General features: G+C 37.5%; 1 protein-coding gene across 1 annotated transcript in view; it reads right to left on the bottom strand.

Moving 5' to 3' along the window:
* Window positions 1-8,187: 8,187 nt before the first annotated feature.
* khdrbs3 (KH domain containing, RNA binding, signal transduction associated 3) overlaps window positions 8,188-14,852 on the bottom strand; it is a 110,713-nt gene continuing 104,048 nt past the window's right edge. Inside the window, exons 8-9 of the mRNA XM_053513956.1 lie at window positions 10,322-10,380; window positions 8,188-8,843 (exon numbers count right to left, since the gene is read on the bottom strand). Coding sequence (XP_053369931.1) covers window positions 8,752-8,843; window positions 10,322-10,380 — 151 coding nt within the window. The 3' untranslated portion in view covers window positions 8,188-8,751. The remainder of the gene's footprint in view (window positions 8,844-10,321; window positions 10,381-14,852) is intronic.

Below are 14,852 nucleotides of genomic sequence, written 5' to 3'. Positions count from 1 at the left end.
TTTCATTTCTTTACCCATTCTTTTTTTCTTTTGTTCGTTCGATCCTTTCTTCTACTTTTTCTTTGCTAATTTGGCTATTTGCAAAATGTGCTAAAATTGTGTCTTTCTATCTATCTATCTATCTCTCTCTCTCTCTATATATATATATATATATATATATATATATATATATATATTAAAAGACATATTTTAATTAACTTGTCAGGTGTAACAGTTGACTTGTGTGCAGCCGTGAGACAGAAACTGACACTTTTCCATGAAAGACATATTTCTCACAGGGCTGAGCAAAATGTCATGACAGTGTCAACATTTTAATGATGATGTCCTCTTCTCATTGTGGGGACATTGTGCAGAGCGGGTAAAATACAGTAGCACACACACACACACACACACACACACACAAACATAATTTTGTGGACAATAATTCATTTTCAGTGTGTCTGTGTGGATGAGGACATATGGGACATAACAGTCATCAGATGCTTTTCAGAAGCGAGTCCTCTCTCAGCAGAATGCATGAGAGACTCATTTCCTCTGTTCTAGCTATGAAAAAAAGAGAAATGTTTCCTCCGAGAAAAATAAAATCCCATTTTCACTCAGCAACCTGAGCTGAGCTTTTACAGCACCATCGCCACATTAACACCGTCTCCAACGTGCTGGCATCCAGGAGGTCATGAGGTTCCACACTTCAGCCTGGGTTCTGAAATTACCCAGAAAGTTTTTTTAAAAAATGATGCGTCCAGGAGGATGTGATTCAGGAGCGTGTGTGTCGTTCTCTTTTGAGGAGAAAACTATATATTTAAAAAAAGAAAAGAAAAGAATATGTTATCAATATTAATAAACCATTTCCCTTCAAAAGATGTAATGCTAATCACTTTTCCTGCTCAGTGGGAATACTTAAATTTCCAAGAGTACAGAAACATGAGTGTGTTTTGGCATTTATCAGTAAAAAAGCCTGTTAAGGGACCCAGGGGAATAAAGAAGCTGGATGTTGAATTTAGAAGAAAACCCTGTCCATATCATGAAGACTAACCCAGGAGAATTGTGGGTAGAAGACCAAGCTTGCCTTTATTTTTCAGTTCCTGGAGGACTTAGGGAATAAATCTGTGCAGAACTGTGGAGAATGAAGATAGCAGACGTCAGCAGATTTGACTCCTAATCCAAAAAAAACTAAACCATATTCTCAAGCAGAATTTCCGAACTAGTGTCATGATACACATAAATAATAAACAAGCTCAAGACCAATTTTTTTTTTCTCTATTTTACTAACAACTAACATTTCCAGCATAAACTATAGGAAAGCTCTTAGTGCTGCTAGAGCAATGTCTTTCCATTCTTATAGAACACCTGCGACTTTGTTCACGTGGAATTTAATTTCACACTCATATACCAAGGGCACTACTTTTTGTGAGGAACAAGGGATTGTACAGCCTACATACTGTAGCACAATCGCTTTCTATTTAATGCTATTTGGGGATAAACCCCAGAACCTAGAAGTTGATAGAGCTGATATCCTACAGCAGAGTGATATGATATCAGCAGAGTGATATGATATGAGCACGGCTGTGATACCTTCACTACTCAGACTGCGCTCTTGTGCCTACAAGTGCATTACAGCTGTGCTGATAACCAGCACTACAGCACTCACTCCTGTGTGATATTGCTGAAATATGGAACGTTCTGCTCTTGCATACAGCCCTGGTTCAATTCATGGCACTGAATATTTTTGCTTTGTTTTATTTTTTATTTTTTTGAGACAGGACTCATGCCTTTGCTTGTTTTGACTTTATGAGCTAAGCCTGGACAGTTGTGTTTGTCAGTGTGTTCATTTAATCAGTTGGCATTGATTTTGCATATCGCACTGCATCGGTAATCAGATAAAAACACAGAGCTCACCTCAGATGCAAACTGGAAGCGCAGGAGGACAGTACGATGCGTCCCCTGCGTTTGTCCCCCTGTAATAAAAAGAAATATCTGTATATTCTATTTCTGTACACTTCTATTAAAGACATTGATCCAAACAGTGCAAAGCAAAACACAGCATGTCCCTGAACAATAACAATTATTATTATAAAGTTTTTAATCTTTGTTAAATTATATACTGCAATTAGTCACAGTGATGAGTTTAATGAAGAATTACAGCTGTTTATGTCTTTATTTTTTATTTGGATCTACTAGATAAAATTACTTAATGAACACATCTTATTGCCAGGTGTGCTTAATTTAAGAGATTTTTATTCAGTTTTAGTAGACTTATTTAAGACACTTTATATTAAAGGCTGAGATTTACTATAGTGAGCATTGTCTCGGGTTGTTTACCTTGTTGAACGAAGGCCTTTATATACAGCTACTGCCATCCTCTCACTGCTCAAAGGTCAGCTGGGGTCAATTAGGGGTCATGTGGGGGACACGCCGTTTAGTGCAGTAAGACATGGGAAGTAAGGACAAAAGGAAGTAGGAAGACAAAAAGACGTATAGCAACGTAATCTCCTACCTTATAAAAAAGCAATATAGAAATCAACACAAATGGCTGACATTTGTAGCTACTTGCACTAATAAACGAATGTTACCCAATAAAGGGAATGCAGTTACGTATACATTTTGCCAATTGAATTAATCAAATGTACACAAAGTGCAACATATTTACAAAGCTTACAATTTTAATAGATGAACTGAATATAAATACCCTTCTATAATCTTTTTTATGGATATGTAAAACTTCACATATATTTTACTTCTAATAATTCCAAATTAGAGAATTATAACTACAAATTTTAATCAAAATAATTAAGATAAATAAATATATACAGTTATTATATCACATTATACACAGTACATGTGTATTTATGTTTTTTTAGGTCAAAATCTATTTTTAATTCATTATTAGGATTAAAATTGGAATTTATTTATACATACATAAAAACAATCCACACCTTATTTATAATATACCTTTTTTATTATTATATGTATGTTAGCATTAGTAATGTTTAGATGAAGGTAATTTAGTAACAAAAATTTTCTCACAGACACGATTATTGTATCTTTCAAAAAGGACTTTTATTTTGTTATTAACAAAAAAAAAAAGATTAAAGGGCTTACACAAGCTTCAGATTATACTATTAAACAAAATTATTTTGGAAAAAAAAAACAAGAATATAACAAAACAACAAAAACAAAAATAGCCAGCAGTGGATTTAAGATTTAATTTCAGCCACTTTAAAGGTTAGGGTACACGGGACACACAAACAACATTCATATAATACATTGAATTTTAAATTTATGAAAAGTCCTACCTGAACCTGGTACTGGAGCTTAGTTTTAGATTCAATTGTGCATTATGTATTGATTATTTATTTTAGATAGTTGTCTTTATTAAAATGCTTGCAAAGGTATTCCATGGGTATTGATGCAAATCTTGTGATGCTAATATTTTGGGGTTAAATTTATACTTCAAACTTTACATAGCTTACAAGAGTACAACGTATAAAACCATTTTACCTGTTTATAACTGTGCAGTGAATCCAGATTTGTATGATTGGCAGGAAAGCAGTAGCACTCAGTGGCTACTAGGAATTTAAAACACTGTTAGTTTGGGTCTAAACTCAACTTTTTTCTTTCGTTTCTATGCACAAGGAAAACGGTGTTCATGTCTACCACTGCCAAAAACTGCTTAGATATAGAAATAATAATAATTAAAAAAAAAAAAAAACTTAAAAAAACTGACTTTTAAATCAGGGACCAGGCTTTCAGGCCTGAGCAACTTCTGATGCTGATGGCCGAGGGGGAAAATATCAGGAAATGTCAGCAAGGTGGGTTTGTCCTGATGAAAATGAAACCCTAGCTGGCCAGCTCTCCTCTTCCTGTCCAATAGCTTTACCCTGGACAATAAATTTGACGACTTAGCATGAGTGTAGGCGTACGTGGTGTAGTGGTTAGCACAGTCGCCCTGCACCTCCAGGGTCCGGGTTTGATTGCCAGCCAGGCTCGAGTCCCATCTCTGTGTGCACGGAGTTTGCATGTTCTCCCTGTGCTTGGTAGGTTTCCTTCGGGTACTCCGGTTTTCTCCCACAGTCCAAAGATATGCAGGTTAGGCCAATTGAAATTCCCAAATTGCCCGTAGTGTGTGAATGGATGTGTGAGTGTGTGTATGCCTAGCAATGGATTGGCACCCTTTTCAGGGTGTACCCTGCCTCGTGCCCTAAGCCTCCTGGGATAGACTCCAGGTCCCCGTGACCCTGAATACAGGATAAAGCGGTATAGAAGATGAGTGAGTGAGTGTGAGCATGAGTGTAGAGACTTCTGTGCCTTTGTTTTTATAGCTAGATGGCCTTGCTTCATTACACACCAACAAAAATACATCTCTGTTGAATAGTACAAGAACTTTATACTTGTTTCTATTTACTGCTTATAACTGATTAAGCAAATCTAATGTCAATGTTCTTAGGTAGACCAATTTGGACTTTGCTATGATAAAGGATCTAGATCTTGGTTATGCAAACATCCCAGACCTGGCTCTTGAATCTGTGAGATGTTCCAAATCAATTCTGGTGAAAACCTTGCCATCAGGTGCCATCTCTGCTCTTCAGCACTGTTTTGAACACACTGACTGACACGTGTTTAGGAAGGCTGCATCGAGTGGAGCAGGACATCAGTGAATAGTTACAAGGACAAATGCATCAACGACATCACCATCTGCAATACCATCACTATTCACTCCAATAAAAAAAACTGTAGATAGAGGAAAAGGTGCATTTGGTGCTGAGGATAAGACTACACCTTCAAATCAGGTGACAAGGAATACCTAAGAACATCCAGACCCAAAATGTCCTGAGCCATCAGTGGGGCAAAGTGAGGACACATAAAAAACCCACAGCCACTTCCAGGACACCAGCAACATGCGGCACATGTGGGAGATGTGGCAGGGTATCAAGGTCATCACCAACTTCAGAGCTCTATATAACTTAATGACCAGTGTTCCCCAGTGACCAATATTCCCCAGTGCCCAATGTTCCCAAGGGTCCCTCTTTCTAGTGGCTGTGAAAATGTATATTAATTCAATGACTAGAGCATTAATGAGCTCAAGCACTGTTGTTGGAATGTTGAGAAGGAGCCAGGTCCAGCTCATGCTGAAGTGATTTAATGGGGTTGAATTCAGTTAGGGCTCTTTGCAGGACACTTGAGTTCTTCTACTCCAACCTTAACACACCATGTCTCCATGGGCACAGGGGCATCATTATATCGGATAAGGGTTTGGGCCTTCTAGTTCTAATGAAATTTGTGACAACTATTTAACATTTACAGTACAAGTGTAAAGGTCAGGTTTCCACATCTTATTGGCCACATAAAGTATCGGACACATTCCCCAAAGGTATATTAAAATGAGCTCATTCATTTTCCCTAACAGCAGTCCAGAGAGGGGTGCAACTGCAAAGCAGAGGTTTGTTCTTCGTGTATTAATTAACAGTGACCAATTATGACCAATTATAATCCAGATCTAAATGGATCAATAACTAAGACAAAATGCTTTCCCTCAAGGTAGCAAGATTATTTACAGCTAAACGCTCTATTTCGATTGGGGAATAGATCTATTTAGCAGAAGTTAGAGACTAATTTGTAAATTCCAGGACTTTTACACAGACGGACAAACATTGCTTCATGCCCAAATGCACTTTGGCAGTCAAACTCTGGTATACTGTATCATGGCAAGCATACAAATTACATTTTGATTTTGTGGGTTAAAACAAAGTAAAGAGATTTCACAGTCCCTTCCATGTCTGGGTTAACATGGATTCATTGTTTGCGTCACCCAAAAAATTAATTTTAAGCCAAGGAGAATCATAGTGTTTTTATCTGAGAGTAAACCCAGGCTCCAAGAGGTGATCAAAGTCCTGGAATATTTAAGACATGCCATGCTGGGTCTGTAGGGAAGACGGTGATCAGGAATGCACTGCCCGGGCTGAAGACCTACTGAGCTCTGCTGAGATTTGCATAATTTTTTTCAAAGATGCTTTTATCCAAAGGGTCTGTGACCTGGATCTCCTTAAGATCAGCATTATCTAAAAGTCATATGGTTCAAACTGGGGAACGGATGCAGTGATAGACCCACAAGATTAGGGTGTCACCCTTATCATGAAGACTGACTAGCAGTAAAATGATCACCAGCACCAGGAGGAGAAGAAGGTTGCCGAATACAACTAGACAAGACAACAATATTAGGCATTAACACAAGACAAAGCAAATGGCCACACTATTGGGTGAGTAGGGTCTGGGAAATCCATTGGGTAACTCAGTGATGCCTTCTATAATAAATAACCTATATGAGATTACAATAAGAAACAGGATGACCATCTTTCATGAATGGGGTATAAATGGTTAAAGGGAAATGTCCAGGTTGTGTAAGGTTCCTGGGGCTGGAATACTTTTGCAAGCACTGTGGATTCCTTAGAAGAAATCTATCTTAATATCTTACTTTACATATTGTGTTTAAAAGGATTAGGGTTGCCAACCAATCTGCATCATTTCAGTGCTTCATCAATTAGCACTATGCACTAATATATCCTGTTGTCATAGTATATCCTGTTAATGTCAAACCTCAACATGATATAGGGGTTCACTTTTCTAATTTGACATATGGGTGACTTTGGGACCTTAATATTTGTAAAAAAAAAAAAAAAAAAAAAAAATGAAAAAGTAGCTTAGACTTTAAGTACTGTGCAAAAGTTTGAGGCATCTGCAAATAAAAGCTATATACAGGAAAGAATCTTTTAAAAATAATAAAACTAAAAATTTGTATATAAGAAAAATCCACTCTTGAAAACAATAACAACAAGTCAATATAAACAAGTCTTTGCTGTTTAAAAATGCATAGGTGTTTTAATAAGGACCATTAACTGGGAAATTGAGCGTGTGGAAGAATCCACCGCAGTTCCTCGAGATACTTATCTGTTTTCCAGATAAAACCACATAGACTTAATGATCACTTTTGTCTAAAAAGTGGTGCGTTATGTAATGCATTCCTTCCTGTACAGCCATAAAACAATGTTTTTGAAAAGTACTTTCTAAATATTTATAATGAATTTTCAATTGATTTAATTAAGAAGAAGTCAGAAAATAAATATTTACTTTAAAAAACACATTTGGTAACTTCTATGGGTGTCCAAAATGGTGACCCCATGCCTGACTGTGAGGTAGTACAACTAGGTGGTTTCTTCCATTCAAGTACAATGAAGGCCTACTATCTAGTGCCATCCACATATGGTGAGATTTTAAGGTGTAATTAAAAATATTTTTCAAAACTGTTGAAAAAAAGGATTATTAAGTTATTCTAGAAGTGTTTTAGTGTTCAGAGTTGCCTAAGTGAATGTTTTAAATCAGACTGGGTTGGACTTTGATGTGAGTGTGATATAAAAAAAAAAATAGATTTACATTTTTATAAAACAAATTATTCCATTATTTTGTTGATGTTTAAATAAATGTGTCTTTGACTTTGTGTTTTTTATATACACTTTAAAAATTAAATAAAAAAATAATACTCTAGACAGATGAGGAACCATATTGTATATGATAACTTCACCAAATTTGATTCGCAACATAAAAATGTCAGCAAAGAAAAGTTTGGAAAAAAGTATTGAAATTGTAAAATTTCCATCTCTCCATCTCATTTTTTTTAAATACGTGCCCTACAAATGGTTTAAACTGAATCTGCTTTAGATAGCCTAAGACTTTTGCACAGTACTGTACTTCTATTACTTTTGCTTTTAGTAAAATGAGCTACTTAGCTATTCGGTTGTAGACTAGGCTGCGTGATGCAAAATCTCAGGATATAAAAAGAGAAAGAAATCCATCCTAATCTCGGGTATTAGAGATACTTTAAGCATGTTTATTAAGAAGAAAAAAAAAAAAAGATTGGAGCTGCACTGGCTCACATTTCTTTAGTCAGAGGCGTTATTTGCATACTTTACATTATTGATCCGTTTCCTGTGTTTACTTATTGCTGCAGAGTTTGGTCAAAAGAAGCGTTATGCATAAGCTCATATTGATGTTTTAGGTCACTGAGGTTGGGTGTAATTTTTGCAGATGGTTGGCAACTCTGCATCTGACCGCTGATCAATTATTTAACAACAAAACAAAATAAAAAATATTGGACAATGCAACGTGACCTTTCTTGACCATGATAAAACTGTTATGTACAGTGTTTAAATGCTCCCATAAGCCCTTTAATGCTAAGGAACATCGCATTACAAAAAAAAAAAAAAAGAAAAAAAATTACACGATATGTGTATCAGGATTTTTTTTGTTTGTTTGTTTGAGTAAAGTACAATTTACAAGGGACACACTGAAATTAATCACTAATCAAAAAAGTGTCTATATAAATGTACCTGACTAAATCTAAATACCTAACACCTGAAGCTTACACCACCTTCTAATTACTAGCCCCCACCCCCTATTTTTTTCAATACTGGCATTGAATTCTGATTGGTTGCCTCTTTTACACATAATCAGTGATCACAGGTTTAATTAATCTTGCATCCATGCAACAAAACACCAGTGTCTATCAGTCCCCATGAACGTCCCCATGAAATCATGTTCCCATCTTCCCCTTCCTCTCTGGGATGCTTTTGTTTTGTTTTTTCAGCGTTTTAGTTGATTTTATTCTGAAAAAAAAAAAAAAAAATGGAAAAGAAATGGGGGGAAGTCCATATAAAATCCATTACTTGGAAATGCATGGGCGGGTGTGGCTGACTTTAGAGTTCAGTATCGTGTGTAAGGCTGGTCTCTGTACACTCCTTTGTTTGTTCTCGCTGACGGAGCCTTGTTCCGGCCATTCGTCCACTTTTCCTGGCCTGAAAGTGGAAAAAACAAAAAGCTTTCAATTTCAAGCAGAAATGGAACCGATAGCGGTGGTTATAGAGTATGTTGTTTCTGGAGGATCGTAAAATGGATTTATTTATAATCCTTTTTGATTTGTTCATTTCGCAGCTGCTAAACTATGATTGAATTGACAGAATACTTACAAAATGAACATCAAAGACAAGAAAGCTGTATTTGGAATGTCTTCCTGATTGGATGCACAGTCTAAAACCCTTCACTCGTGATGTCTGATTTATGGTAAATATTAATCATATATATAGACAGATTTGAATTAAGCAAAAGAGGCACATTTAAACTGATCTGAACAGTAGACACTTTCTTTCTTTCTTTCTTTCTTTCTTTTTTTTCAGCAAAACCTCCCTGTACTCATCCATCACCAGACCACATGCCCTGGCCAAAAAAAAAAAAAAAAGGTTGCTGGAAGCAGCATTGTTTACAACACACACACACACACATACACACATTGTGTTAGGTCTCTGATTCTCAGGAGATACGCTCCATCTCGGTTTGTGTGAAGAGATGGATGACTTCTTTCTTCGGCTCACAGAATAATATAAAACGCTTGCATGTTAACAATGCCTTGCCCATGTTCACATTCTTTCATGTTCACGCCTTCATCGGTTCATGTGCACCAGAACACACTGAACACTGAGGGACTGAGGCTGCTCACGTTACCCCTGAAATGTCAGGTGGTGTGACTGAAATTCTCTAACACACTAGATTTTAAATGATATTTTCCCAGTATGATGATGATGATGATGATACACTATTGAGGAACTATTCTGATGCAGATAACTTAAGTCTAAGATGTCTAATTTATCTACTGTGGCTCGTCCCACCAGCATGATGATCCTTCATCCACTCAGCTTTACAGCTTTAATTAAAGGCCGAGCTAAAATCACAGCTGAACCATCAGACCTATGCTTTTATTTTGTCTTTTTTCTTTTTTTTTTTTTACGCCTGTCTGTGTTGATAAATGAGAGTTTTGCTGTTGCTTGTCTTCAGTCCTCGCAGAGCACAGCGGTGTCCTCTCTCGGACCAGCTATTCAGAGCCGAGACCCATTAGCGATAGTCTTTAATAAGAGAGCTGTCAATCTGGCGGTGTGGCTGAGCGCTTTGGAAAAGACGAACCTTCGACCTTGTGTTTATAGAGAACAAGAACGCACGCTAGCCTGGTTAATCTACAGGTCTCCTTTGAACTGTCAAGCTGTCGGCTATTCGGGACGCCTAAAGGAAATGTCATTGGGGTGTGTGTGTGTGTGTGTGTGAGAGAGAGAGAGGGAATGAAAAGCAGAGAGACAGTGGAGGGAAAATAAATATAAATTACAGATATAGATTACACTGTTATTTCATAAATATTCATGTTCTTATTTATATGTACACTTTTTACACATATGTAATTTGATTATTTGATATGTTTGTTTGGAATAATGTGAATATGAAATCATACCATATGAGTCATAGGATTCCGCACTTAGACCATGTCCATAGTCATAATAGTCCTCTGAGCTGGAGAGATAGAGAGAGAAAAAAGGAAAGAACATTATTATTATTATTATTATTATTATTATTATTATTGTTGTTGTTGTTATTATTATTATTGGTGTTGTTGTTGTTATTATTATTATTGTTGTTGTTGTTGTTGTTGTTATTATTATTATTATTATTATTATTATTATTATTATTATTATTATTATTATTATAACCCTTCACACTCATGACTCAAACATGTCACGTCTGTAACTCAAACACATCACATTCGTAACTCAAACGCCTCACAGTAATAACCTAAAGACATATATAGAGTACTTTATTAACCCCAAAGGAAAATTATATTATTATACACTTAATAAGTGTACTATCAATGATTACACTTTATACTCATAACTCAAACACTTTACACTCATAGTCTGTTATACTGTTATACTTCACACTATCATCTGTTATACTGAACTTCCAGCCTCCTAACACACAGTATGAGTGCAGATTAATCCCTGTTATCTGATATCACCCAAATGAGGATGGGTTCTCTGTTGAGACTGGTTCCTCTCAAGGTTTCTTCCCACTGCCATCTCAGGGAGTTTTTCTCTCAGCACCGTCGCCCACGGCTGGCTCATCAGGGACAATCTGATCATTATGATTCGGACACATTTTTCACATTGCATACACATTTCCGTAATTTTCTTTGGAGTGTGTAAAGCTGCTTTGCGAAAATACCAATTGTTAAAAGTGCTTTACAAATACAATTTAATTTAATAAAATAACTCAAACCGTTCTCACTTAAAAACATCAAACTTGTAACTCAAATCCACACTCATAAATCAAATACATCACACTCATAACTCACATAATTCACACTCCTAACTCCACACATTACAGTTGTAACTCAAACATTTCACACTCATAACTTAAACAATACAATTCTCTAACTCAAGTCCTTAATTTACACCTCAAACATGTAACTCATATCCTTCACACTCCTAACTCAACACATTACACTCATGACTTTTATGTTCTTCACAATCATAACTGTACAATCAATTAAGGTTCTCTATAAATTGAACTTAGAAGAATCAGGTAATCTTGATGATCTCCATGGATGAGCACTGGTGGTCATGCCTTGCTCTCCTAAAGTCAACCACAATCACTTTAGCTTTATCTGAATTTGAAATTCTAAAATCTTGAATTTTTGCCCTGCAACAGTCTGCTATCTGCTACACTCCTCGTCATTCTTGTTAATTAGTCCCACTATGGTCATGGCTACAGTGAAGATGATGATGATGGAATTCGAGTGTGCACTGGTGCACAGTCATGGTCAGCAGAGGGAACAACAACGGACTGAGAACATAGACCAAGTGCTGAGTGTGGTGGTTTTGAAGATGCTGCTCCTGATCCAGACTAATAAAAGTCTCCAAGTCAGGAAGCCTGGAATCCAACTGCAAAGGAAAGTGTTCATGCCAAGCAGGCTCAGCTTTCCACACAGGTGCAGGGGGTCCAGTGAGGGACAGCAGAGTCTGGATGTTCCTCATGATGAGGCTCTTAAAGCATTTTATAATGGTGGGGTAAGTCCAACAGGACAGTAGTTCTTGAGGAAGAACAGTGAAGATTTCATAATAAAAATTAGAACTTTATTAATCCCAGAGGAAAATTGCTTCTTCGCATATCCCAGTGTAACTGGGGTTGATACGTGTCCCATGATACGGCGCCCCTGGAGCAGTTAGGGTTAAGGTGGCAACCTGGTGGAGCTGGGGATCGAACCGCCAATCTTCTGATCAGTAACTCAGTGCCTTAACCCTTCGAGCTACCACTGCCCCAAATGGGTATAGTCATGGTCTTGAAGCTCTTCAGTACAACTGTGCTGCTCAGTGATGGTAAAGATGTCAGTAAGAACGTATGCCAGCTGCTCTGAACATCCTCTGAGCACTTTGCCAGAAATATTATCCAGTCCAGCAGCCATACATACAGTAGATTGACTCTTCATTAAGTTTTTTTTACCTGGTATGCACTAGAGAAACCTTTCTTACTACAAAGCCCATGCCTTTATTGTTGAAATTTTCAGACGATAAACATCCAGTTTATTAGGGTGTGTGTCCTGCAATTCCCTAAAAGCCCCATGCATTTCTTATTAGTACTTGGAGACAATTTCCATGGTAAAAACTATTTTCTGCATTTAACACACACAAACTATGCCAGCAATGAGCAGCAACTAGGGGTTAGCACCAAGGTCTTGGTGTTGATGTAAACACATGAGCTCCATCCGCAAGTCTTAATGTACAGATCTGCGTTTCCGTCGATGCAGAATGAGTCCTGTCGCTGAACTCTATTGCTGGGGCACATCTCTGTGAAAACAATGATGCAGCAGAGCTGTCTCCAGGTTCACACTGAGTAATCTACTGGAGTTGGATGGAGTTCAATTTATTGTCCAGGGAGTAGACATTGGAGAGGAAGTTTGTTTTTAGCCTATCATGGGCCCCACCCACTTGCTCGCTTCTCCTTTCTCTCACATTGTTTACAACGTTCCTTTCCCTGCTGACCGGCATCAGGTAATGCAGAGGACTGGAAGCCTAGTCCTCACAGCAACCTGAGATTTTAGATAGACGCAGTGTCTGGTGGTGATAGATGCAAACATTTGCTGCTCTAATGTCCATATGCTGTAAAAATAAAATAAACAATTTGGGATAAGACACAAGTTACTGTAGCACCAGGCTGTTGCTGCGATGAGACAAAATAACCACATGTGAACAACTGAAATATTTGTGAACAGCCCATATTCTCCACCACCTGTCAGACAAACATTGTGCAATAAGTATAATGCATCTTTCACATTCTGAACTCACCTCTCACCTTTTTTTTACTTATGTTTTTTTCTGTCTCACGTCTCAGTCTCTCTCTCGGTCTCATTCACAAACCGCGTTTGCTTTATGTCTCTCAAAAGCTTGCACCATAAAGCTAACCCTCGCTCTGGTTTAGCACAGTCCTGCTGCATCACCATCCTGACCTACAGCAGTGTTCATATTTCAGTCGCTCTTTACAACAGTGCATGGGTGTGTGTGTGGGGCTGTGAAGAAAATGTCACGATGCTAAAAAAATCTAATTAAAAAAATATCATGTCTGTAATGTTAAGTGGTCATACACTCAGACTCTGAAAACCTCCGAAACGTTCGATAAAATTGTCATGTGCATCACGAAAGCTTCATAATACCATCATGTCCATAACACAAAATGTCATACTGATCATGTAGTAATGTCAGACCTGTAATGCAAATACATCACGTCTGTAACATCGTACTTACACACTCACTTATTCTCTATAGCACTTATCTTGTAAAGGGGTTGCAGGACACCCGAAGTCTATCCCAGGGAGCTTGGGGCACTAGGCAGCATACTGTACACCCTGGACGGGATGCCAATCAAAGGAACCCAACCAAGCACAGGGAGAACAGGCTCGAGATGGGAATCAAATCCTCATACCTGAAGGTGCGAGGCTACAGTGCTGACCACTGCACCAACCCTGTCACCCAAAGCATTATACCCATATTAATAATATAGCATACACTTCATGTAACATACATATCATATCTGTAACACTAATGGTCTTTGAGTGTCAGAAATCTGGCTGATAAGCAAGTGATCAAATGCATATTTGACACAGTAATTCACAAATAAATTGTTAAAAAATCCTACAATGTGTTTTACGGATTTTTCTTTTTAGATTCTGTCTCTCACAGTGGAAATGCACCTATGCTGAAAATTGTAGACCCCTCCATGATTTCTATGTAAGAGAACTTGCAAAATCACAGGATGATCAAATACTTATTGACCTCACTGTATGTCCTACCCATACCAGCATCAATAAGGCATCATTAATGTGTCATACCTGTAACAATAATATGTCATAGCAGTATCAATGATGCATCATACTCATACCACTAATGCATTATAGCTATAACACTAATGTGTCTACCTGTACCTATATGCCATACCCATAAGATTAATGAGTCATACCTATAACCATACTTAAACATCCATAAATTATTCCAGTAATGTAAACACGCCATAACTGTCACACTAATGTGTCATACCTGTAGTGCATATCATATGTGTAACAAATAACATGCAACAGCCAAAATGCAGATTGTTAAGCAGACACATCATACCTACTGTAGCAGTGTAAGCATGTCACATCCGCAATACCAATAGGCTATACCCTAAACTGCAAATATCCAACAGCACCTCCTCTATCACTCCCTCCTGTCCTGTAAAACCTCACCAAACCCCAATGCTGTTCCTGTTACATTCTCTTTTTTTCTCTCTCTGTCTCGTTCTGCAGTGTCGAGGGCGAAGGTGAGGAATGTGCAAGAAAAGCCCACATCAACACATTTCCTCATCCTTCCATATTCGCTACAGATCCTTTGCAACACGATGTAAATAAAATCTATAACCGAACGCTGGACTGATGCAGAGACGCTTCTTTAAAGAAG

This window comes from Clarias gariepinus, chromosome 2 (genome assembly GCF_024256425.1).
Source record: "Clarias gariepinus isolate MV-2021 ecotype Netherlands chromosome 2, CGAR_prim_01v2, whole genome shotgun sequence".
In the NCBI taxonomy this organism is placed as follows: domain Eukaryota; kingdom Metazoa; phylum Chordata; class Actinopteri; order Siluriformes; family Clariidae; genus Clarias; species Clarias gariepinus.
Note: the sequence above shows the minus strand (reverse complement) of the source record. Positions and strands in the feature narration are given on the sequence as shown.